Raw genomic sequence first — 27242 nt, 5'->3', positions numbered from 1 at the left:
ATCACTGCTGTACACCCGAAACTGATAAAACATTGTAGATTAACTAACATGTACCAGACGCTGCATCAGTTCAGTTCAGTTCAGTCTCTCAGTCGTGTCCGTCTCTTTGCGACCCCATGAATTGCAGCTTGCCAGGCCTCCCTGTCCATCACCAACTCTCGGGGTTCACTCAGACTCACGGACATCAAGTCATTGATGCCATCCAGCCATCTCATCCTCTGTCGTCCCCTTCTCCTCCTGTCCCCAATCCCTCCCAGCATCAGAGTCTTTTCCAATGAGTCAACTCTTCGCATGAGGTGGCCAAAGTACTGGAGTTTCAGCTTTAGCATCATTCCTTCCAAAGAAATCCCAGGGCTGATCTCCTTCAGAATGGACTGGTTGGATCTCCTTGCAGTCCGAGGGACTCTCAAGAGTCTTCTCTAACACCACAGTTCAAAAGCATCAATTCTTTGGCTCTCAGCCTTCTTCACAGTCCAACTCTCACATCCACACATGACCACAGGAAAAACCATAGCCTTGACTAGACGGACCTTAGTCAGTGAAGTAATGTCTCTGCTTTTGAATATGCTGTCTAGGTTGGTCATAACTTTTCTTCTAAGGAGTAAGCATCTTTTAATTTCATGGCTGCAGTCACCATCTGCAGTGATTTTGGAACCCCCCCCAAATAAAGTCTGACACTGTTTCCACTGTTTCCCCATCTATTTCCCATGAAGTGATGGTACCGGATGTCATGATCTTAGTTTTCTGAATGTTGAGCTACGTAATGTAGTGTAAATCTGTGACAAGGCACCTGACTCTGCCTGCTGGTGGATTCTATTATAATCAGTCATATGAGTTTGGATTATTTTCATTTATAGAAAAGGATCCTTCCCTTTTTTGTGAAATGGTGTTAGGAGAAGGAAGGAGATGCACCTATTTATTTAAATCATCTGTTGTTGGGGATCACCATGCTGCATGGCTTGGGGACTCTTGCTTCCCTTACTAAGGATTGAACCCAGTCCCTCAGCAGTGAGAGTGCTGAGTACTAACCACTGGATCGCCAGGGAATTCCCAGGATGCACCTATTTAGATGAAAGACGGAGAATTAGACTTGGGACAGGTTGTTTTTGCTGTGGGGGAAATGTTAATGCAAAGTGAAACAAAAACGGATGGAATGGTGAAGGAACTCACTAACCAAGATTGAGATTAGTGACTCTAGCTGTACTTTCTTAAACTCCGTGAGGGTTAATTGAAGAGTTTAACTGACCCCTCATTTTTACCAGACTTTGATTGTTCTTTGATTGAACCTGAGTTAATTGCAGAATGAAAACAATAAATTGTTTATTGTTTTAGTAGTCATTTTTAAGTTGGTATTTTCCTTATAAAACCAATTGATGTTCATTTATTTTTATATACCAGTATTTTTTATACCAATAGTTCAGAAGATTATGAAGTGGATCTTCAGTGGTGGTCCAGTGGTTAAGAATTTCTGCCTGCCAGTGCAGGGGATTAGTGCTCAATCCCTGGTTCAGGAAGATTCCACATGCTATGGGGCAACTAAACCCACTTGCCACAGCTACTGAGCCTACTGGCCACAACTATGAAGCCTGTGCTCCCAGAGCCTGTGCTCTGCCATAAGAGAAGCCACAGCAGTGAGAAGCCTGAGCACTGCAAGAAAGCCTGCACTTGCCACAACTAGAGAAAGCCTGGGCATAGCAATGAGGACCCAGTGCAGTCAAAAATAATAAATCAATAAAATTTTAAAAAGTAAAAAGATTATGAAATGAAACGTTAATCTTCCTTTTTCTCCTTGGTCATACTCTCTTTTCTACTTGGCAGTTTCTTGTGTATCCTTCTAGAAAAACTTACATAGTCTCATACTATATGTACTTGATGTGAAAATGAATAGAGATACACTGGATTTTAATTTGTTTGTTGGACTGATGATTTACTGGTGGTGCATTAACTCGTTTCCTTAAGATAGAAGTGCCTGAATAGTGTGACTTTTGGTTTATTAAAATCTAATAAAACAGATTTGCTTATTGTGAAAGCATCTATAATCAATTTTTTCATGACAATTGATTTCTGTTGTTTTTAACCAAACTTCAGTTTAAAAGATTTTGAAATGTTTAGAAACTTGACAGAAACGAATCCATATTTGGCTCATGCTTGCCTGTTGATTCCGTAGTTATGTAGCATGGATATATGTCAAATGTATACAGCCTGGCAGGAAACAGGAGAAATTACTGATCTATGGCTTGATTCTCAGTGTGTCTTCAGTGCTACAGCTTCTTCCTAGCTGTTTTTTTCTTCACTAAAAAAAAGTTTTTACCTACATTAAAAATTAAAAAGCCAGAATTTAAGAGCTGGAAGGTAGTGTTAGGTAGAAAGAGCTCCCCTTCGTGGGCTCACTGTGACCCCCAAACAATTATTCTTATCAGAAAATTGAGACATAGGGACTGTCTAGAGTGAATATTCAGTAATAACTTATGGCCCCATTTTCTTCTTTTTAGAAATTTGATGCTGATCCAGTTGAATTATTTGAAATTCCAGTGAAAGAGTTAACATTTGACCAACTCCAGTTGTTAAAGGTAATAATAGTGTGAAATGTTGGTTAATCTTTTTGACTTTACATTAATCATTTAGTTTTAGCTCTATTTGTATTTGTCTATATATACTAATGTTCTCTTTGTCCATGGGGATGACTATATATACAGCATGTGTAGAGTCTATGCTTTGGTTTTCTGTTCTATTAGGAAGAATGAGTTTGTGCTCATCCATCTGTCACCTTTAACAGTTTCCATGGATCCCATCGGTTTTTGCTTTCATGAAGGAGACTGGGCTATAAGTCTTTGTAGGCCATAGGGGCTAGTGATAATCTTAAGTAGTCTCTGGTCTGCTTTCAGTTTACTTCAGTTCAGTCTCTCAGTTGTGTCCGACACTTTGCGACCCCATGAATTACAGAAGGCCAGGCCTCCCTGTCCATCACCAACTCCCGGAGTTCACTCAAAGTCAGGTCCATTGAATTGGTAATGCCATCAAGCCATCTCATCCTCTGTCGTCCCTTTCTGCTCCTGCCCCCAATCCCTCCCAGCATCAGGGTCTTTTCCAATGAGTCAGTTGTTTGCATGAGGTGGCCAAAGTATTGGAGTTTCAGCGTTAGCATCAGTCTTTCCAATGAATACCTGGGACTGATCTCCTTTAGGATGAACTGGTTGGATCTCCTTGCAGTCCAAGGGACTCTCAAGAGTCTTCTCCAACACCACAGTTCAAAAGCATCAATTCTTCGGCACTCAGCTTTCTTCACAGTCCAACTATCACATCCATACATGACCACTGGAAAAACCATAGCCTTGACTAGACGGACCTTTGTTGGCAAAGTAATGTCTCTGCTTTTCAACATGCTATCTAGATTGGTCATAACTTTCCCTCCAAGGAGTAAGCGTGTTTTAATTTCATGGCTGCAGTCACCATCTGCAGTGATTATGAAACCCCCAAAAATAAAGTCTGACACTGTTTCTACTGTTTCTCCATCTATTTCCCATGAAGCTATGGGACCAGATGCCATGATCTTCATTTTCTGAATGTTGAGCTTTAAGCCAACATTTTCACTCTCCTCTTTCACTTGGATCAAGAGGCCCTTTAGTTCCTCTTCACTTTCTGCCATAAGGGTGGTGTCATCTGCATATCTGAGGTTATTGATATTTCTCCTGGCAATCTTGATTCCAGCTTGTGCTTCTTCCAGCCCAGCGTTTCTCATGATGTACTCTGCATAGAAGTTAAATAAACAGGGTGACAGTATACAGCCTTGATGTACTCCTTTTCCTATTTGGAACCAGTCTGTTGTTCCATGGCCAGTTCTAACTGTTGCTTCCTGACCTGCAGACAGATTTCTCAAGAAGCAGGGCAGGTGGTCTGGTATTCCCGTCTCTCTCAGAATTTTCCACAGTTTATTGTGATCCACACTGTCAAAGACTTTGGCATAGTCAATGAAGCAGAAATAGATGTTTCTCTGGAACTCTCTTGCTTTTTCCATGATCCAGCAGATGTTGGCAATTTGATCTCTGGTCCCTCTGCCTTTTCTAAAACCAACTTGAACATCTGGAAGTTCACGGTTCACATATTGCTGAAGCCTGGCTTGGAGAATTTTGAGCGTTACTTTACTAGCGTGTGAGATGAGTGCAATTGTGCGGTAGTTTGAACATTCTCTGGCATTGTCTTTCTTTGGGATTGGAATGAAAACTGACCTTTTCTAGTCCTGTGGCCACTGCTGAGTTTTCCCAATTTGCTGGCATATTGAGTGCAGCACTTTCACAGCATCATCTTTCAAGATTTGAAATAGCTCAACTAGAATTCCATCCTCCACTAGCTTTGTAGTGCTGCTTCCTAAGGCCCACTTGACTTCACATACCAGGATGTCTGGCTCTAGGTGAGTGATCACACCATTGTGATTATCCGGGTCGTGAAGATCTTTTTTGTACAGTTCTTCTGTGTCTTTTTGCCACCTCTTCTTAATATCTTCTGCTTCTGTTAGGTCCATACCATTTCTGTCCTTTATCGAGCCCATCTTTGCATGAAATGTTCCCTTGGTAGCTCTAATTTTCTTGAAGAGATCTCTAGTCTTTCCCATTCTGTTGTTTTCCTCTATTTCTTTGCATTGATCGCTGAAGAAGGCTTTCTTATCTCTACTTGGTATTCTTCGGAACTCTGCATTCAGATCTTTCCTTTTTTCCTTTACTTTTTCACTTCTCTTCTTTTTACAGCTATTTGTAAGGCCTCCCTAGACAGCCATTTTGCTTTTTTGCATTTCTTTTGCTGGTCTGCTTTAGCTCTTTTTATTTCATACTTGACCTTCTATGCTATTGTTGATTTTTATACTTATTCTTAAGATCCTTCTCTATTTTATTGATACCATATAATTTTACATGATGATCCTTCCTGTTCTCATTAGATATCTTAAATGCTTGTTTGAGTGTAAATAGTTTCCTAAGCTGTTGATTTATATATTTCTTCTCCTTGGTTATTTGATCATGATCTTTTGTATATGTATGTGAATATAAAATATATACACTGATAAGGGCTTATTCTTATTAAAATAATAATTCTACATTTTATGTTTTTTCTAACCAGTTAGCTTTTCAAGCTATAGTTCTGTTAGCCATACGGTCAGAATCTTTTTTTAATGATTTTAATGATTTTTTAATGATTGCATTTTGTGTGTGTGTGTTTTTTCCAGCTCACTCATGTGACTGCATTGAAATCTAAAGATCTGAAAGGTATGTACCAATATGAAAACATTGTTTTCATTTCATGATTAGCATAATGAATTTTCTTATCCATTTTAATGTACTCTTTGTGACCTTAATATAATACTTAGTTATATAAATGTAATGTTATAGATGCAAAGGCTTTACATATAATACTTGTCAAATGCGTATGTGTCATGTGTACAGAAAGCATGATTTTTTACTTTTACGAGTTTTCTTAGCCTGATGATCAAACATCTTTATTATTTTTTACCTACCAATCTTTCCACACAGTCTTAAGCATTACAGAGGACAAGAGTGTATCAAATATAGAATCTAGCCCTATATAGTTACCTGAACTAGCGCTAGCATTTATCAGCTATGATCTCCATCTTTGTGTTTAACCATTACGTGCTTCACTTTCCTCAATGGATTATAAAGTCCCTTTGTAATTCCACTTTGCTTTCTGCCCCCGTAGAACTTAATACTGTATGGCATTCATCTTAGCCTCAATATGTCCTTTTTTAACCCTTTATTTTTGCACACGTTGTATCTCTTCCACCAGAATGTAAACCTCTCAAGGGTGTGAAAATAGTTTTATATTCCCTGAAAAATTTATAATAAGTGGTTATAGTAGGTATTCATTAAATGTTTATCTGCAGTTAGGATAACAAGATAGTTGTAATGCCTTTATAAAGACATTGTGAGGTGCCCAAAACCCCGGAGCATAAATATGACTTTGCAAGCTTGTAAATGTTTCATAACTATTATAGTAAAATGAATTTACTTTTAACTTATTTTACTGGAAAATTTTATATGACTTAGTTTTTGAATTTCCATTGCACAGGATTAGTTACTTGTTGGTTTTGTTTTACTTTTTGTTTATTGGGGAGGTTTAAATCTTGACAGAAAAATTTTTTCTCTAGGGAAAAGTTCTGTGTACCTTTACATAATTGATTTTGGATTAAATGATATGCTATTGTAGAGTCTTTTAATTTTAAGTTGCTATTTCAAGTAGAAGTATTAGCAGGACTCACTTCAGTTCAGGTCATTCTCTCAGTTGTGTCCGACACTTTGCGACCCCATGAATCAGCACGCCAGGCCTCCCTGTCCATCACCAACTCCCGAAGTTCACTCATACTCATGTCCATCCAGTTGGTGATGCCATCCAATCATCTCATCCTCTGTCATCCCCTTCTCCTCCTGCCCCCAATCCCTCCCAGCATCAGACTCTTTTCCAATGAGTCAACTCTTCGCATGAGGTGGCCAAAGTACTAGAGTTTCAGCTTTAGCATCAGTTCTTCCAATGAACACCCAGGATTGGTCTCCTTTAGGATCAACTGGTTGGATCTCCTTGCAGTCCAAGGGACTCTCAGGAGACTTCTCCAACACCACAGTTCAAAAGCATCAATTTTTCGGCACTCAGCTTTCTTCAGAGTCCAACTCTCACATCCATACATGACCACTGGAAAAACCATAGCCTTGACTAGACAGATGTTGTTGGCGAAGTAATATCTCTGCTTTTCAATATGCTCTGTGGGCTGGTCATAACTTTTCTTCCAAGGAGTAAGCATGTTTTAATTTCATGGCTGCAGTCACCATCTGCAATGATTTTGGAGCCCCCCAAAATAAAGTCTGACACTGTTTCCACTGTTTCCCGTCTATTTCCCATGAAGTGATGGGACCGGGTGCCATGATCTTCGTTTTCTCAATGTTGAGCTTTAAGCCAACATTTTCACTCTCCTCTTTCACTTTCATCAAGAGGCTTTTTAGTTCCTCTTCACTTTCTGCCATAAGGGTGGCAGAAATTTTTTCCATGATCCAGCGGATGTTGGCAATTTGATCTCTGGTTCCTCTGCCTTTTCGAAAACCAGCTTGAACATCTGGAAGTTTGCAGTTCATGTATTGCGGAAGCCCGGCTTGGAAAATTTTGAGCATTACTTTATATATCCCTTAATCTAAATGAGATATAAAAAATAATTACTTGCAACTTCTTTTTATAAAGTATAATTTTTATAAGAAAATAATGACTTGAGGTCATACAGTTAGATGTTCCTATTAAATGTTGTAAAGTGGTCTTCATAAACCCTTCATTGTGAAAATGGGGGTTTTATTGGTTGAAATTACTAAATACAGGAGCCTTCAAAATACTGTATGTGAAAGGATCTCATAACTACTTCCTTAAAGAATTTAGGGGAAGGTCTTAGTGATCAAGTGGCATTAATCTACTGAGTTTTTATAATTTAAAATTTCAGGATCTATGGTTGAAGAAGAAAATTCCTTTTCTGAAAATCAGCCATTTCCTTCTCTTAAGATGGTAAGTTCTTTACTTAGGGTAATGCTATCATTAATTCTTTTATATCTGAATAATTTATTTTGGTCTTTTAAATGGGCACTAAAAAGGCTGTGTAATGTAAACTAATGTTTGATGCTTTTTAGAGAAGATACATTTGTCTATTTGTGTACCTTTTTTTAATGAGAAACTGATTTGCTCAGATGAATAAATTTCCTACCTCAATGGATTAATTTGGAGAACAGAAAATTCACTTATTTCTGTATATAAACAGAGAGGAAAGGGCATGGAAAAGGGGGTGCAGAGGGAAGTGTGACGATGGGGGAGGCATTTTTACAAAATTTAAGGCTGGATTTTGGCTTTTAGAGAGAAATTCTCGAACAAAAGAATATAGGTACCCTGGCTACTTAAAATGAGATACAGATTTCAATAATTCACTCTGAAAAAGTGTAACAAAAATTCACATGAAGATTTAAAACTAGACACAGTTCATAGAGGAATTCCTTTGCCAGGCAGGTCATATACCCTCTTTGATCATGCTGAATGTCCTTTTGTTCTTGTTGGCTCCATTTCCTAATTTTCCTGTTTTCCACTGTATTTCAGGTGATGTGTCAACTACAGTAGTTTTCTTAGGCAAAAAATAGGAAATAACCTGTTTATCATGGTTATTTACCCTCTAAAAAGGATGCTACAAAAAAACCCTATAATAGTCATTGTCCTAGTGCCTTTGGAGAAGGTAATGGCACCCTACTCCAGTACTCTTGCCTAGAAAATCCCATGGATGGAGGAGCCTGGAAGGCTGCAGTCCATGGGGTCTCTGAGTCAGACACCAATGAGCGACTTCAATTTCACTTTTCACTTTCATGCATTGGAGAAGGAAATGGCAGTCCACTCCAGTGTTCTTGCCTGGAGAATCCCAGGGACGGGGGAGCCTGGTTGGCTGCCATCTATGGGGTCGCACAGAATCGGACACGACTGAAGCGACTTAGCAGCAGCAGCACCAGTAGTTCCTTTAGGTCATGGTTTGAATAATTTTTCAGATATTTATGAAGCCTAGCTAAGTCATTCCTTCTAGCCCAAAATTCTGAAATCATTTGGTTCTTAGAAATTTCATGATTTCTGGACATGATTTCATAGAACAGAAAAACAGATTTTTTAAAAATTGTGTTTCAGAGGATTGTCCTTTTCTCATTGTGCATTAGTCCAGTAAAAATATGGCAGATATATTAAGTAAGGCTAAACATATCAGAGAACAAAGTAAAAAAACCCACAGGAGATTGAATACAGCTTGTTTTAGGTATTGTACTTTTCATGCAGCTGGTTAATGCAGACCAGGGCTATATCCATGGTCACCAGAATTCCAGGCTATATTCTTATTCTGTTAGCATTCTTTTACTTGCTATTATAAAATTAAATACCATATATACTATCCATGTTGTTTCTAAAGTTTGAAATAAATTGTTCTAAATTAATTTGCTGCTTTAGCACGCTTGAGTATTTGACAAAACAAATTGATGTTTGAATAAACAAACCAGCTGCTTGTAGGTTAGTAAACAAGCTTCATATTTTATTTTATTTTTTAAAAAATTTGGCTGTGCTGGGTTTTCATTGCATCCCATGGGCTTTCTTGAATTGCACCACAGGGGCATTTCATTGAGGTATGCAGGCTTCTCTAATAACTGTGGAGCATGCAGGCTCAATAGTTCTCTCGTTGCTCCATGTCATATGGGAAGTTAGTTTACTGACCAGCAATCGCACCCACATTCCCTGCATTGGAAGGCGGATTCTTAACAGATGGACCACGAGGAAAGTCTCAAGCTTCATATTTTAGATTATATTTTCTAATTATGCCAGGCCAAGTGGTATTACTGCATAGTGTCTAGATAATTTAGCTAAATTGGTACTCTGTTATTTATATAGATAAAGACTTTTTTATTTATGAGCATCTTTAACTTTGGAGATAACATCTTTCCAGGGAGTTATCACTGTGGTACAAGTTAAGTATCATCACCTTCAAAACAAAGCTAGAAATTATGTTCTTTTGTATAACTATATCTTAGTAGATTGACATGCCTGGATGTGATTCAGAAAATATGACAGATGTCTTTTTAAATTCATGAAGCTGCTTGTCTGTTATTATTGCTCAGTTTAGTTGTTCAGTACTAATGGTGAAAAGGATTTTAGGTTAGGATCATCTCAATGGTTAGTAGCAATCAATTATCACATGCTAAAGACCACTGTCTTTGCTATTTAATTTGTTTTTACTTTCTTATTCAATTTAATCATTAACCAGGTTGTCAGTTTGAGTATAAGAAAAGACAGTGGTTTTTACCAACAGCACAAAGCGCTTTATCCTTAGTAGTGATATGTTTTCTTACAGATTGCTTTTTGTAATAAATTTGTTTCTCTTTTTTTCCTTCTTCTACCATTCATCTCACCAAAAACGAAACAAAATTTACCACCAACAAACGCAACTCTAGGTTTTAGAATCTTTGCCAGAAGATGTAGGGTTTAACATAGAAATTAAATGGATCTGCCAACAAAGGGTAAGCCATTCTCCATGTGACCCATTCTTCTTTCCTCCCTCTCATTTCTTTAAATGCATTGATTCTTGTCTCTTTGTTTTAGTGGAATAAGTGAAACTGAAATCTTATGGCTTCTTCCAGCAGGCACAGTGCTTGTTAGACCTTTTAAATAAAGCGTGATTTACACTTATTTGAGTTCTTAAAAGTTATGGAGTGGGCAGCCTTTGCCATCTCCAGGGGATCTTCCCAACCTCGGGACTGAACCCAGGTCTCCCGGATTGCAGGCAGATTTTTTACCAGCTGACCTACCAGGGAAGCCCAAGAATACTGGAGTGGGTAGCCTATCCCTTCTCCAGGGGATCTTCCTGACCCAGGAATCAAACTGTGATCTTCTGCATTGGAGGTGGATTCTTTACCAACTGAGCTATCAGTTATGATGAAGCCCAGTTATTACATAATATTAGAAAATCCAGTTTACATGCCTCTCATGCACACAGTAATATGGACAATTTCTGGGACTTGTAAAAGAACAGAGAGAAATCTAACCAGTCAGAACTTTGTAAATGGTTAGTTTTTGTTTTTTTTTTTTACCCCCATCTCAATATTTACCTTAAATAATTGTCTAAGCAGTTTTCTGTTAAGTGGCAGTAGCTAGTAGTAATTAGGGAAAGAAATTTCTGCACACGTGTCTAAAATTTAGTCATTCTTTTGTTTAGTAAAGAATTATTTATTGAAAAGCTGCTACTGTGCTTAAATGGTGAAAAAGAGCCTTGACTTTGTGGAGCCTAGTAGTGTTCTACTCCAGGAAAACAACTAACTCCTGGATGTATGAGATGGGGCTGCATGCTAAGAGTGCTGGTTGGGATGGGGAGACATTGGAAGTAGTTAATCCAGGCAATCTTGGTATTTGTTTCGGTCAGAATGATCAAAACTGTCCTGAAAGCATGTCTTTACATCACTATTTATGATAAGCTGGTCCTGGCTAACATGTTTTTCTTAGTACTTGATGTTTAGTTTTCAGAGCTTTTAGAATAACTGTAATGACTAATATTTTAAATTTTTAGTATTTGGGTATCAACAGGGCTCTTAGTATTTTACCTATATTTAGAAAATTAGTTTTTGAGGGTACTTAATGTGCCTAAGACTCAAGAATGAGATTTTTAACTGGTAATTCTTAGTTACCAGGGATTTTTGGCTAGTGAGTTAACAAATAAAGTGGAGTCTTTTTGTCCACTTACAGTTTATGAAGATTATATAAAAATATATTAAAGTCACAGCAGATTTCAGATTTCTAGAATATTAGCTTTCATTTTGTTAAACTTCATTAAAGCAAAAGTCAATTGGTATTATAATCACTTTGTATGAAAGCATCTATACCTAATTATAATAATTCACATAGGCCTTTGCTTTCCTTATCTGTAAAATACCAGTTGGACTATTCTCAAGAATTTTTCTTAGTACTGTGATTCTAGGGTATTTAATGATGTTTGTTTTCCTATTGTTCCATAGGATGGAATGTGGGATGGTAACTTATCAACATATTTTGACATGAATCTGTTTTTGGATATAATTTTAAAAACTGTTTTAGAAAATTCTGGGAAGAGGAGAATAGTATTTTCTTCATTTGATGCAGATATTTGCACAATGTAAGTAGTTTTCTTCTCCTATATACTTATTTCTCCTATATACTTAGACTATAGCTAGGATTTAGAGTAGTTTTACTGCAGTAGGAGGTGAGGAAGTTTTCAGCCTTCACCTTTGATTTGTTTTCTGTATTGCATTTTATATATTCCCTACATGAACTCCTTATTACCAAATTCAGAATTAAATTGAAGAAAGTAGGGAAAACTGCTAGACCATTCAGGTATGACCTAAATCAAATCCCTTATGATTATACAGTGGAAGTGAGAAATAGATTTAAGGGACTAGATCTGATAGATAAGAGTGCCTGATGAACTATGGAATGAGGTTCGTGACATTGTACAGGAGACAGGGATCAAGACCATCCCCATGGAAAAGAAATGCAAAAAAGCAAAATGGCTGTCTGGGGAGGCCTTTAATAGCTGTGAAAAGAAGAGAAGTGAAAAAGTAAAGGAAAAAAGGAAAGATATAAGTATCTGAATACAGAGTGCCGAAGAATACCAAGTAGAGATAAGAAAGCCTTCTTCAGCGATCAATGCAAAGAAATAGAGGAAAACAACAGAATGGGAAAGACTAGAGATCTCTTCAAGAAAATTAGAGATACCAAGGGAACATTTCATGCAAAGATGGGCTCGATAAAGGACAGAAATGGTATGGACCTAACAGAAGCAGACGATATTAAGAAGAGGTGGCAAGAATACACGGAAAAACTGTACAAAAAAGATCTTCACGACCCGGATCATCACGATGGTGTGATCACTCACCTAGAGCCAGATATCCTGGTATGTGAAGTCAAGTGGGCCTTAGAAAACATCACTACGAACAAAGCTAGTGGAGGTGATGGAATTCCAGTTGAGCTATTTCAAATCTTGAAAGATGATGCTGTGAAAGTGCTGCACTCAATCTGCCAGCAAATTTGGAAAACTCAGCAGCGGCCACAGGACTGGAAAAAGTCAGTTTTCATTCCAATCCCAAAGAAAGGCAATGCCAGAGAATGCTCAAACTAACACACAATTGCACTCATCTCACATGCTAGTAAAGTAATGCTCAAAATTCTCCAAGCCAGGCTTCGGCAATACGTGAACCATGAACTTCCAGATGGAGAAGCTGGTTTTAGAAAAGGCAGAGGAACCAGAGATCAAATTGTCAGCATCTGCTGGATCATGGAAAAAGCAAGAGAGTTCCAGAGAAACATCTATTTCTGCTTTATTGACTATGCCAAAGCCTTTGACTGTGTGGATCACAATAAACTGGAAAATTCTAAAAGAGATGGGAATACCAGACCACCTGCCCTGCCTCTTGAGAAACCTGTATGCAGGTCAGGAAGCAACAGTTAGAACTGGCCATGGAACAACAGACTGGTTCCAAATAGGAAAAGGAGTACGTCAAGGATGTATATTGTCACCCTGCTTATTTAACTTCTATGCAGAGTACATCATGAGAAATGCTGGACTAGAAGAAACACAAGCTGGAATCAAGATTGCCGGGAGAAATATCAATAATCTCAGGTATGCAGATGGCAGAAAGTGAAGAGGAACTAAAAGCCTCTTGATGAAAGTGAAAGAGGAGAGTGAAAAAGTTGGGTTAAAGCTCAACATTCAGAAAACGAAGATCATGGCATCTGGTCCCATCACTTTATGGCAAATAGATGGGAAAACAGTGGAAACAGTGTCAGAATTTATTTTGGGGGGGCTCCAAAATCACTGTAGATGGTGACTGCAGCCATGAAATTAAAAGACGCATACTCCTTGGAAGAAAAGTTATGATCAACCTAGATAGCATATTCAAAAGCAGTACATTATAGTCAAGGCTATGGTTTTTCCTGTGGTTATGTATGGATGTGAGAGTTAGACTGTGAAAAAGGCTGAGTGCCGAAGAATTGATGCGTTTGAGCTGTGGTGTTGGAGAAGACTCTTGAGTCCCTTGGACTGCAAGGAGATCCAGCTAGTCCATTCTGAAGGAAATCAGCCTTGGGATTTCTTTGAAAGAAATGATGCTAAAGCTGAAACTCCAGTACTTTGGCCACCTCATGCGAAGAGTTGACTCATTGGAAAAGACTGACACTGGGAGGGATTGGGGGCAGGAGGAGAAGGGGATGACCGAGGATGAGATGGCTGGATGGCATCACTGACTCGATGGCCGTGAGTCTGAGTGAACTCCAGAAGTTGGTGATGGATAGGGAGGCCTGGCATGCTGCGATTGATGGAGTCACAAAGAGTCCAACACTTCTGAGCCACTGAACTGAACTGAGATGTCTTGTATACCACTGGGTTGAAGTACCTCACACCCTGTGTTTCATTTTACGGACATATGAAATCCTCCTTACGGAATTGTAATCCTTCAGGGTTTTTGGGTTTTTTTTGCCCATTTATGTGAGCATTTTAGCTCTTGTATAGAATAATTTAATTTTTTCTTTTATTTTTTTTAACTTACAGGCAATATATGTTAATGTTTGTTATACTTCTGTAACGAGTATGCCTTTAATTTCTTTTTGTTTATATTTTTAGTATTTTCTCAAATTTGAAAGCAATATGTTATGGTTATCTGCCCAGTGAAAAATATTTTTTAAATTTCTTTTTTAGGGTTCGGCAAAAGCAGAACAAATATCCCATATTATTTTTGACTCAGGGGAAATCTGATATTTACCCTGAACTCATGGACCTCAGATCTCGGACAACTCCCATTGCAATGAGCTTTGCACAATTTGAAAATCTACTGGTAAGCTATGCTTGAATTTTTTAATATTTAGTTTTTGAAAAATGTTTTAGAGTTATAGTAAAATTATATATTACTTTAACGTCTGAGTGGTTAGTTTTGACTTATGTGTAATGTGCAGATAGCTCTACGTGAAGCAGTTAAATGACCACTACTGACAAAAATTTTTTTGCAGGCCTTGGTTTAAGTATGTTTTGTAGTTCAGTGTTCTGAGTGGGTTTTATGAATCATCTAAACTTGTTTGATTTATTAAATTGGAAGAAAAAATGCTAACGTTTTCCTTCCCTGTCCATTCTACTTTACAGAATACTAATATAGAGTATGACCATTTTAATTTGTAGTTAATGTTACTTTTTCATTAGTAACTTGTTTTTCATCTTTTAGGGGATAAATGCACATACTGAAGACCTACTTAGAAATCCGTCCTATATTCAAGAAGCAAAAGCTAAGGGACTGGTCATATTCTGCTGGGGCGATGATACCAATGATCCTGAAAACAGAAAGAAATTAAAGGAATTTGGAGTTAATGGTCTAATTTATGATAGGTATTTGTTTTTTATGAAAAATTTTCATGGATTGTTAGAAGAGGAGAAGTAGTATAATTATCTTAACATTTATTTGTCAGTGAAATTTTTTCAATTTGGAGTATAGCACAGTCACTTGGGAAGTTTGTTAAAAATTCAGATTGCTCACTAACCTAGAGGATACATTGACTCATCTTGTAGTTGGAGGTGGCTGTTTGCCCTAAACCTGTTCTCTGTCTGTATGAACTTTCTTGGTGGTCTCATCCAGTTCTGTGGCTTTTCATACTTTGTACATCCCCAAATATCCTCCATGAGGGCAAGGCTTTACCTGTTTTGTACACTTTGGTATTGCCAATTTTTGGAACAATACAATAGCTTAAATAATTTGTTTTTAAATAAATTTGCTGGTTGTTTAAAATGTAAGTCTGAGATCTCTGAGAGATGAAAAGGTTGTTTAGTGTAAAAAAATCTCGGGTTAGAAGGTTTACTCTGCTGAGGGGGTTTAGTGGGCTTACTAATACTTGAGCAGCATCAAGTAAGTGATAAAATTTGTTACCAGACCTGCTTTAAAAAAATACAGTCCTTGGATTTAGTTCATATTACTGTTTGTTCTATAAAGTTATATTGCTTGCTTAATAAAGCTTTCCCCACCCCCGCTATTTGTCTGTATTAGTGTTGTCTTACTACAACCCGGATAATGCCTGCCTTTTAAGGTATTGGCTAATATTTCTTTAAGCTGCATAATTCATGATTCTTTCTATTAGATGTTTCCGTCTAATTAAAGGAAAATTAAAAATTTTAAGTTGTAATATGATGAAAGTCTTTAGCAAATTTTGAGGGAATATTTCTTTGAGGAGGAGGAGGAAGGAATGATTGCAAACATTTTCAGGTAAGAAAAGTATATTGTGAGATTATATCATGTACAGCTGTTGTAGAGTATAGAAATTTTAGTCAGATCCTTCATCTAAAGGGCCCTACTTGGTTGTAGCAAACACTAACCTTGCAAGGAAAACAGGAAGATACTGTGTGATATATATAAAAAGCCAAAACAGAGTGAGTGCTTCGTGGCACAGGGTCAACAAAAATAATTTTAAAGAGGAAGCAAGAGATAGATTTGAGCATGGGTGGTGGTGGTGAAATTTGCTGTGACAGATTTTGCGTTTTAGGCAGAGGTGGGAGCAGGCACCAGGGCAGGACTGTGTTGAGGGTGTGTGTGGAGGATGTTTAGGTGACCCAGCACTGCGCTTCTGCTTGGGCCCAATGAGAGGTGAGATGTGAACTGGGTTAGAGTCAGTTTTTATTATTCTTGGAAGTTTTTTCTTCTTTTTTAAAGAATTTTAGTCAAAGTATTACATGTATATTTATAATCAACCATACTTATATATATGAACTAAATATATATGTGTCTTCTGTGTGTGTGTGTGTGTGTGTGTGTATGTGTACATATTTCAAATAGTTCAAGACTAATAATAAAAACTTAACAGTCCTGGGAATTCCCTCGCATTCTATGGTTAGAAGTTAGTGCTTTCATTGCCAGTGGCTTAAGTTCAGTTCCTGGTTGGGCAACTAAGATCCTGCAAGCAATGAGGTGCAACCAAGAAAAACCTAGCAATCTTTCCTATCTCTTTCATTGTCTCTGAGTTCCTGTGTAAATTTTTTTTTAAACTGTTTCTTACGGTATTTAAGGTGCTTATTGCTGTTATTTTTTCATTATCAAATTTAGACATATTGAAGATCTAAATGATTAAGAATCTTTGTTTCATTTTACATGAGGGGAAATTGTGATGTGTTTTTAATTTGTCAAAACCAGTTCTAATTTTACAAAGGCATTAATACAGATTTTAGATTTAATCATGGTTTTGTGATGTATTATCTTATATAAGCTGCTATGCTTAATTTACTGATATTTGGAATTTCTGCATTTGTAGTAATGACGAAAATGGCCTTTAATTTACCTTTATCAAATGATTGTCTAATTTTGACTTGAGGATAATACTTGCCTCATACAGTAAATTGAGCAATGTTTCCTCTTTGTATACTGTGTCTGCTCAAATTATTTAAAATAATTCAGTAACAGAACCCACATTTAAAGAACATTATTATTAGATATGAACTCCCTTGTGTGCCCCTCTCTAATTATATTCCCTTACCCCCTCCCTCAGATATAACTGATTATCAGGTTATTCTCAAATTTTTTTAAATTCTTGGTAGCAGCAGACAATATAACATTTAGTTTTTCATGGCTTTAAACTTTATTTGTACTCTTTCCCTGCTTGTTACATTCTTAAAGTCAACCCATTTGTTGCATGTTATGATATGTTTCTCTTCATGGCTCTATGATTCTACCACAATTTATTCTACTATTGGAGAATGTTGAGGTGGTTGCCAAAGTTTGGTGTTACACTGTTTGTTGTAAATATTGTTGACCAGGTTATGTGTATAAGTTTCTTTAGGGGAATGACTTACTTAAACCTGTTGACCCCAAACCCAGTTTTAAATGCATTTTACATAGCAACCTAGTTCACATGTAGATATTTAATCTACAAGTGCGTACCTGAAACTATTGCTGTTGCTGCTGCTAAGTCGCTCCAGTCGTGTCCGACTCTGTGCGACCCCATAGACGGCAGCCCACCAGGCTCCCCCGTCCCTGGGATTCTCCAGGCAAGAGTACTGGAGTGGGGTGCCATTGCCTTCTCCGACCTGAAACTATTAAATGAGTTAAAAAGATAATGGTCTCTGAGTATTTATGTATGTGTGCTTTTTAAATGATTGTGCCATTGGCTTGCACCTTTTCTATGCTAGTTTTAACTTTCTGGATTAATTTTGTGACCCGCTGGGTCTCTAGCTCAGCATCAGGCATTTGTCTGTGGATTAGGCATTGGAAGTATAATAGGAATATGGGCAAGTGGAGCGGGCTGTTCTGTGCTTGTTCTCTGCTCACTGGAGCCTCCTAAGAGTTCTCAGGAGTAGGCCAGCCCAAAATAAACCTGTCAAGTAGAGTGGAAACTGAATCAACAGATGTTAAATGGTTCAGGGCATTCTGTAGGTTTCAAAGCTACAGGGGCTCTTTTGAGTGCTAGCCCACAGCAAGCCTGTCCATCCAGTCAGTCTTCTTCAGTAACATTGCTTGACTCCTGTTGGGTACAACTGCCATGCTGAGCAACAGTTCTTAGGTCAGAGCTCCTGTTTCCTGTAGTCCAGATCTTTTTCTCTCTCGCTTTACTGTCGTTTTTATCGAACATATAGTTCAGTATCTTCTTGAGAAAGGAGGATGGAAAGTCTGAAAACTTGCATGTCTGGAAATGGCTGGGCATGAAATTCCATGTTAGAAATCATTTTTTTAGACTTTTAAAAGCATTTCTTTCTCCATTATCTTCACAATTCCATTGTGCTGTTAAGAAATGTGAAACCATGTTGATTCCTACTCCCTCACATGTGATTTGTTTGTTTTCCTGAAGTCTGGAGAATCTTCGCTTTTGTCTCTAGTGTTCTAAATTTTCAGAAAGATGGTCTTGTGGGTCTGCTATGCACTTGGTATCCCTTTTGTTTTTCTTTATAGAAATCCTTTCATTTGTATATTACATACTCTTTGACCAGATTTAAATTCTTAGCTTTTTTCCTATTTTATATCTTTGTCTTTTTGTTCTACTTTCAGAGATTTCCTCAACCTTGTGTCCGCTGATCCTGTTGAGTTTTTCGTATCTGCTGTTGTGCTTTTAATTTTCAAGAACTGTCTTTTTTCCTCTGAACGCTCTTTTTTTCTATATGTATTTAAAAATTTCTGTTCTCATTTGATGAAATTGCTATCTGAAATCATTAAGGATCACTTAGAAAAAAATTTTTTTCTTCTCTTTTGCTCACTATCTTACGTGTTAGAAGCTTTCCTCAGATATTTAGAAATCCTTGGTTAAGGAATTGGAATCTAAAAAGCTTGTTGGAAACTCTTGAGTGTATGAATATGGCTTGTGAAATATCATTGTGCAGTAATCTGTGTGACCCCTTTGGTCACACATCTATCATTAGATTAAAAACTTTGCTTTTTGATTGGTCAGATTGCTCATAGAAGACTGTAGTATTTTGTACTTAGAGGATACAAGTCTGGCTGCTCAGTTTCTTGGAGTCAAGTGAGGAAAGAGAGATGGGTGAAGAAGGGCAGGTCTCTGTGTTTAGAATTTGTTGTATTTGTACCATCTCTAATTTTCCTGATGCTGATGGCTATTTCATAAAATGTCTCAGACTCTTCTCATGTAGTCTTCTCCCTCATTCAGGCTGGACCAAGTAGGGCAGGGGCAGCCTCCACAGCAGGGAGTTAAATGGAGGGGGGAACCACTTGCTGCTGCTCAACCTTCACCCCATCCTCCCATCTTTGAGCCCCTTCCTCCCCCTACCCAGTTCCGGAGGAGTTTGGGCTACTTTTAATGCACCCTTTTCATTTTTTCAACTACTAGCTTGTGGTTTGGACTTTGCTGTTCTGCTAATTGAAGTACTTTATTACTTATCCATCTGTTTTCCAGCTTCCAAAATTTTGTTGCTGTGTCTCTTTGTTTTTTCTCATATTTAGTGAATTTTCTCTCAATACCCTTATTTTATTTCTAACAGGATATAGGGTATGAACTTAGGTGCTTGTATTCAGTCTGATATCCTGATCCAGAGATCACTTTTCATTATTTTATACATGCCTTTAATTAAGTCTTTGTGTTAGAATAGTGAAATATTTCATAAAATCAATACTTGAAAAATCTTGTTTTAAGAAAATTCTCCCTATTCTGATGCCATAGTAGTTTCCCAGGTGGCGCAGTGGTAGAGAATCCACCTGCCAATGCAAGAGACGCAGGAGATTTGGGTTCAGTCCCTGGGTTGGGAAGATCCCCTGGAGGACAGTATTCTTGCTTGGAAAATCCCATGGACAGAGGAGCCTGGCAGGCTACAGTCCATGGTGTTGCAAACAGTCTGAGCACTGCTGAGTGGCTTGATGTCATAAAGAGTTAGTGCCTCATGTAAATTGTCTGGTTTTTTACATTTAAACAATGAAAGGTCTGCCTTGCTGTGCTGGTGGGCAATGCTAGTACCATTATTGTCACTTGGGGCTCTCAACTCTAGATACATCTGTTAGTACTACATAGCTTTAGCATAATTTTCACACTGCTGAGTCCTTTTTTTTTTTTTTTTTAATTTTATAATTTAATCTTAATGTTTTGGCTGCATCATGTGGCATGTGGGATCTTAATTCCCCAGCCAGGGCTGGAACCCATGTACCCTGCAGTGGAAATGTGGGTTCTTAACTGCAGAACTGCCAGGGAAGTCCGGAGCAGTCCTTTTCATCTTGATCTTTAGTTGCTTGAAGTCAGAATCAGGTATGAATTCCAACTCTACCTTGTAGTAACTTCCCATCTGTCAGATAAGGCATTGCTGATTGGAGAAAAGATACTTGAAGAATCACTAGTAAGCTACAGATTTCATTTTCTGATTCAATTTATAATCAGCTCTTTTGCTTCAGGGTTGCAAAAAGGCAGTGAGTAGACTGGAAGAAGAGAAATGTTTTTAAATAAAACTGATGCTTATATCTTTTAAAGAAAAAATTAAAAGACTTTGTAGTATAGGTGTTCTAGGCATTCTGTAGGTTGTGAGATCCTAAGTAAGCCATAAAATTACCTATTTTATGTTTTGTGTTTGTCTCATCATAGGATATATGATTGGATGCCTGAACAGCCAAATATATTCCAAGTGGAGCAGTTGGAACGCCTGAAGCAAGAATTACCAGAGCTTAAGAGCTGTTTGTGTCCTACTGTTAGCCGCTTTGTTCCCTCATCTTTGTGTGGGGAGCCTGACATTCTTGTGGATGCCAATGGCATTGATAATGTGGAGAGTGCTTAGTGTTTACTGGGTGGAGACCATTTGGGGCATGCACCGCTATTCTGGGTAGTCACTTTTCATCACTAAGCACTGTTTATGCCTTTTAGGTTTTCAGTCCAATGAAGCAATAATGAAGTATTTTCTATTTCATTACGGTTCTTGCTAGAATTTCAAGTATGCTATTTAAATCACTTGGCCAGGTATAATTACCAGTCAGTCTCTTTACAATGAGAATATTTATTTGTTGGTAAATACTTTAAATATGTAAATGGATAATGTTAAACATAGATTTTGGAATTAGCTATATAAATATCTCATATTTACACTTACTACAGCTTTTTATTTGATCAGGTCAGAAATACTTAGCACTCAGAAGACCATGACTATGCATAATTATACCTGACCATGGGAAAAATAAGTACCTCAAATGCATGTATTTGCACTGGTGATTCCAACTGCACAAACCTTTGTGCCATCTATGTGTATAATGTATTTTTCACATGAATTGACATGCACACCATTTTCATTCAGTATGAACCTTGAGGCTGCTGCCATTTTCCCATTTAACCAAACCAATACCTGTGTAAATAGCCTAAAGGTGATCCTTGAAAACTTGTTTCATAAATCTTTCAGAAGTTATTTTGCATAAATATTAAAATTCCAGAAAGCTGCAGGGTAACTTAATGTACAAAATATTATAAGTATGGATTGCAGACTTCATACAATAGATAATAATGTATAAATTCTATTGAATGCATGCTTTCTGTTTTAAGCATGAGACTACATGTTTACTGTAAGTCCTTGCATCTGTGGTGCTAGGTGAGTGTGAGAAGGTGTCAAGGACTGAAAAAATATTTTGTTGCCTAAAAAAAAAGGAAAAAAAAGTTGTCTGTAGGCATGTTAAATATGCTTAAGTGTGTCTCTCACTACCTATTACACACCATTGCTTTGTGAATTTGTTTTATGTATGTGTGTGTTGTACAGTAGATAAAACCCTGTGCAAAAAATAAATGTCCTGAATTCTCATTGGTATTCTTTATTGGTTAATGAATATCATGCATGTAATTTATTTAGAAATGTAGAAGATTCTACTGTATGTGTATGCATATTATTAGGATTATAAAAAGGTTTCTTTCATTAGAAGCAGATTGTTTTGGCATAACTAACTTATGAGTGAATGTTAAATAAAATACACAGATTTATTTTCTTCATTATAAAATGAAATTTCAAGATGTTACTTGTGTAGAATTGGTCCTTTACTATTATTATGAGATACTGGAATTTAGTGTCCAACCTGAAAGGATGGCTTATTTGCATACAGCTTTTACTTCATGTAGGCAGTTTATTCATTACTGATACGATTTGGTAATAGCTGAGAACCTAAAACTTGGGTTGTATGTTGTATCTTTACTTTTTAAAGCTGAGTAGTGCAGTTTTGGTCAGATCTTAATTGTGTGAAGATAGGCTTTAAAATCCTATGGTACTGTTTGTAACACTGATATTTAATGGAAAATAGTTTAGGAAATAGAGTTTTCTGCAGGGATTTTATATACTTTTCTCATGTTGAAAGAGATTTCGCAACACTTTGTGTGGAAATTAACTTGGTGTGAATTAGGCACTTTTAGAAAACTTCTGAAAAAGAATTACTTTTTTTGATCTACAGACCTGGTATAATGCAGTTACCATTACTTTATGATAACTTGATTAGCCATATGTGTATTTCTAGTCCTGTTTGTTGGCTCTTCCCCTGTGCCTTTTAGTTCAGCTCCATTTTGAAGACTTGCAGATCATGAATGGAAAGAAGAGGAACAGGAAAGGAAGTGATGTAGGGGTCAGTTTCCTCAACAGTACAATTTGCTGAGTAGAGCTTACAGCCGCTGCTTGTGACAAGGACAGAACCTCACTGCTCACTTTCTCCTGTCTCTTTCTGACCTTATAAACACCAGGGTTAGTAGATGATTAACTCATAGCTAGCAGTAGCTTCCCTTGTTATAGGACTAAGTCCTGGCTTCCATATCACCAGCTGTTGCCCCATATACTCTGCTCTAGCTACACTGTGCCTGTGTTGGGCCCTCGCCATGCCGTATTCCCACACTGCTCCCTGTCTGTAGCCATGTGCCTTGCCTGGAAGCCTTTTCTGCCCCTGATACTTTCTCCCTGCTCACACTCATTTCTCCTTTAGCCCTTCATCGACCTCTCTGCTGCACCCTTGCCAAAACTTAGGAAGGGATAAATCCACCTTTTTTTACTCCATGGCTGAATGTTCATTCCTTGATCATGTCATGCATCACGGTACATTCTTGGTAGACACAGTTAATGTTTGCCTCACCACGCTGCAGGCTCTTCAAGGGTAGGGACATCGGTTTACAAATTTTTATTTCCATAATGCATGGGGACATAGTAGAAAAGAAGTGTTGGAGTTTTGAGGATAATATAATTTGTATCAAATGTACTTTTGAGTTAAGAGATTTAATTTACTAAGAATGTAAACTTTGAGTTGGTTTACATTTTGGCAGTGAGTTGGTTTACATTTTGGCAGTTGGAATAGTTTATTAATGTCAATTTAAAATGTAGAAGTATAATGTTAAATTATTTTTATATTTTTTTGGAAATCGAGTCAAATGTTTGATAAAATGCTGCCATTGTTCTTTGATTTTTTTTCCATTATCTGGAATTATGTACTGTAACTGAATGTAAATATGAGGAACACAGTTGTTCATTCCTGTGTCAGTGGTGCCTGAGGGCTGCCACCGCCACCTGTTTACCTCTCTCCCATTGCTCCTTGTGACATTTGTCTTTCTTCTCCCCTCCGAAGCCCATACTTAGGCCTACCTCAGCACCGCTTTCCTTGACTTCCTTCTGCGTTCAGCTCAGGTGCCACCTCCTCAAAAATCATTCTTCTGCTTTTGATCAGAATCATGATGCAAACAAGTACAGCCAGCCTCTAAATCTCACAATTTTGCAGCTGGGGTAGTAAACCCAGACAAATTAACTGACTTACTGGGTCGGGACTACAACTGGGCTTTATGACTCCTAGTCCCATGTTCTTGGACAATGCTGCCCTCTGAAGTTTTGTGGCGTTTGTTAGCATATGCTTTCTTGTAGTCCCACTTTTTATGTGCCTGTTCTATTTCCCTTACAAGATTGTAAGCCCCTTAAGGGCAAGGACCTCTTTGCATTTCTAGCACTACATAGTGTTCTATACTTAGATATGAACTAGATGAATAAATGGTGGAGACTACAATCCTAGTTTCCTAACTCAGATTGTTTCACAGTATACATATGTTTTTGTATGGTGTGCAGCCATGTTGTCTGGAGTGTGTGTGCATGCATGTGCATGTATGTTGGCATATTTAAACACAGAGTTCTCACTCCACCCCCAGTTTCTTGGGGTCACTTAGTTTATGGGCTACCATAACTAATTTTCTCCTCCGTGCTGAATGAGGATAGTCATGGGAATGAGTGGCAGATAAGGTAGTTTTCTCCCAGGCCTGTCCCTTTCTAGGGCAGTACACCTATATCCTGCAGTGGGTGGCTGAATCAGGTACTGCCTTGGGTAGGACTTGCATGACCTGTGGGGCCAGTGCTCATGAGTCTTGAGGGACCATCATTAACCTTGGTTCCTTGACTCTCCACACCCTGACTGCACACACACATGCATTATCACTGGCTTGGTACTCTAGGTTGACAGTGGAGTTCTAATCATTTAGAGTCGAATACAAGTGATTTACTCTGTTTTAGGTTTGGATCATGTACTTTTGGGGTAGAGAGAATGTATACATACTAGAAGTAATGTAGTATTTGGTGTTCATGAGTGGAAATTATCAAAATAATCTCTTAGTGGGTATATATTGAGAAATGGATTTGAAATGGTTTAAAAGTAAGCATATGATTAAGATCCACAAGTATGTATTGGAGGAGAGCTCATGGATTGGAACAAAGTTTTCATGAGGCTCTCAAGCCAGTGCAGAATGGGGTGGTGGTCAGTTTGTGGTCAGGCCAAAGTAGTATGTTCAGAGAGGATCATGGAGCCATCCCAACAATGGAAAAGGATTTAGGGATGTCAGAGGCCTTGCATCCTTGTAGGAGATAAAAGTTCATTGAGGATTTTTAAGGAAAATGACATGGTGAAATGAGCTTTTAAATAACGAAGAAAGTAATGTTAGTATAGGAATAATAAACCACTGGTGGCTCAGTGGTAGGGAATCCGCCCAGCAATGCAGGAGATGCAGGTTTGACCCTTGGGTTGAGAAGATCTAGAGAAGGAAATGGCAACCGACTCCAGTATTCTTGCCTGAGAAGTCCCATCAGCAGTCCATGGGGTTGCGAAAGAGTTGGAGATAACTTGGCAATGAATGGAAATAATTTGTCTAGTCCTCTACTAAATTGATCCAAACATACCTCTGCCTTTTTTCTCAGAAAACAAATACATATGGGGTGAATGAACTGAAACTTACTTGCAGAACCAAATTACATAATTTCATGGGAAAGAAACTAAACCTTAGTAAAAGTTCCATGTTATCCCATGATTTCAAATGTATTTTTCTGTGGCCCAGACCTCTCTAAACCCCAGCTTCATATATCCAGTTGTCAATTTGCATCTCCACTTGGAGGTATAATGGGCATCTCACATTTAACACACCTCAGCAAAGATTTTTCCTTCCTTTCACCAAACCTGCTTGCATCTCACCTCCATCAGTGTTATGTCCAACACTGTATGGTCCAAATCACAGCATATTAAGCAGAGACAATATTTTTTGCTGACCAAGGTCTATGTAGTCCAAACTAACGTTTTTCCAGTAGTCACGTACGTATGTGAGAGTTGGGTCATAAAGAAGACTGAGTGCTGGAGAACTGATGCCTTTGAATTCTGCTGCTGGAGAAGACTCTTAAGAGAGTCTATGGGACTGTCAGGAGATCAAACCAGTCAATTTTAAAGGAAATAACCCTGAATAATTGGAAGGACTGAAGCTGATACTTGACAGATTCATGTCACATGATGGTAAGAGCTGGTTCACTGGAAAAGACCCTAATACTGGAAAAGACTGAAGACGAAAGGAGAACGGGGCAACAGAAGTTAGATAACCAACTCATTGACTTGAATTTGCGAAAACTCTAGGAGATAGTGGAGGACAGAGAAGCCTGGCATGCTGCAGTCCATGGGGTCACAGAGTGTTGGGACACGACTGTGACTGAACAACAGAGCAATCACAGACGCCCTACACTTTTGCCCAGGGTGCCAACTTTTCTCCTCTCTGCCTCTTGGACAGAAAGAGTGCAGAGGATCCATTCCTGGAAAGTAGTGGCCAGGACATGAATCTGTGAAGTATCAGCTTATTGGAAGTTTTAAAAAGCACACCAAATGAAGATTCAGATGCTATTTGATGTTAGTTGGATGGAATCCATACTCCTCTTGCAGAAGTGAACATAAGCTGGGGTGTGTCATGAAGAGAGCAGTAGAAATCGACTTGGGAAAATGTCATTTCAAAGTGACACACGCACATCATTCTAAACATGGAAAATAGGGATAAGCAAAAGAAACTTCCATAAGTTTGCTGCCCGAATATTAAATGTGATTTGGGATTTCTAAGCACATAGTCTGTTTTATTTTTTAACAGGATTTTGGATCTTTTTTCATTTTTGTGACTATAATGTATGCAATGAAAAATTAAACTTCTTAGGAAACATGGAATATACCTCCCAATACAACTAAAACCTCTGACATATGAACAATTATATGCAAAACAAGCATAAGAAGACAAAAGATGGAGAGAAGACAGATTTAGCAATGGACTTCAGGACTCAAGGAAAAACGTGAATTTTCTAGGTTTTCTTATTTCCTTATCAGACAATTTTGGTGAAGTTGTTTACCAGGAAACACCAGAAGATGTAGGCAAAAATGAAATGAACACCAAAACCCAGTAAAAGCCTGATCTCTTCATGCAAAGGACCAGGAAAAGGGCAGCTTAACAAGTCAGAAATCCTTTAGACAGTAACTTGTCTATTCTAATCAAATATGAAAGACTGCAATCATATACTCACCCTCACCAGTTAAGGTCAAAGGGCTGGCCTAGATTCCACCCCAGAAGGCTTAAACTTAGTACTTAAGCCCTCTGCCAGGATGGTGTCAGAGAAAGTCTAGTGAGGAACCTGGACTCCAACCTCCTTGCTTTCTGGGATGGAAACAGGGTGCTCAAAGGAGAATCAGGGTTTTTACCACTGCACAGTGGCAAAGAGATGGCCTGTATAACAGTGTCAGTGGAGACTACACAAGGAGCCTAGACTTCACCCTCAGTAACAGATGCTTCTCACCCTGTAGTGTCAGAGGAGGTCTAGTGTAAAGCTTGAATTCCCAGCCCTTCCACTCAGGTGTCAACAGGAACCTTCTACCTGGCAGCAATGAGGCAATGCTGTGGCAAAGGGGACCTGTTAAAAAACAAGATTTAAGTAAAATTTAGTAAGAGTC

General features: G+C 38.1%; 1 protein-coding gene across 3 annotated transcripts in view; it reads left to right on the top strand.

Moving 5' to 3' along the window:
• Window positions 1–24038, top strand: part of GPCPD1 (glycerophosphocholine phosphodiesterase 1) — a 68394-nt gene extending 44356 nt beyond the window's left edge. For all 3 annotated transcript variants that reach the window (XM_012188684.5, XM_012188683.5, XM_004014343.6), the window contains 8 exons: window positions 2493–2570; window positions 5216–5255; window positions 7481–7542; window positions 9999–10064; window positions 11553–11689; window positions 14267–14402; window positions 14784–14944; window positions 20608–24038. In XM_012188684.5, coding sequence (XP_012044074.1) covers window positions 2493–2570; window positions 5216–5255; window positions 7481–7542; window positions 9999–10064; window positions 11553–11689; window positions 14267–14402; window positions 14784–14944; window positions 20608–20797 — 870 coding nt within the window. In that variant the 3' untranslated portion in view covers window positions 20798–24038. The remainder of the gene's footprint in view (window positions 1–2492; window positions 2571–5215; window positions 5256–7480; window positions 7543–9998; window positions 10065–11552; window positions 11690–14266; window positions 14403–14783; window positions 14945–20607) is intronic.
• Window positions 24039–27242: the final 3204 nt, after the last annotated feature.

Source organism: Ovis aries, chromosome 13 (genome assembly GCF_016772045.2).
Source record: "Ovis aries strain OAR_USU_Benz2616 breed Rambouillet chromosome 13, ARS-UI_Ramb_v3.0, whole genome shotgun sequence".
In the NCBI taxonomy this organism is placed as follows: domain Eukaryota; kingdom Metazoa; phylum Chordata; class Mammalia; order Artiodactyla; family Bovidae; genus Ovis; species Ovis aries.
This window is presented reverse-complemented; position numbering and strand designations above follow the sequence as displayed.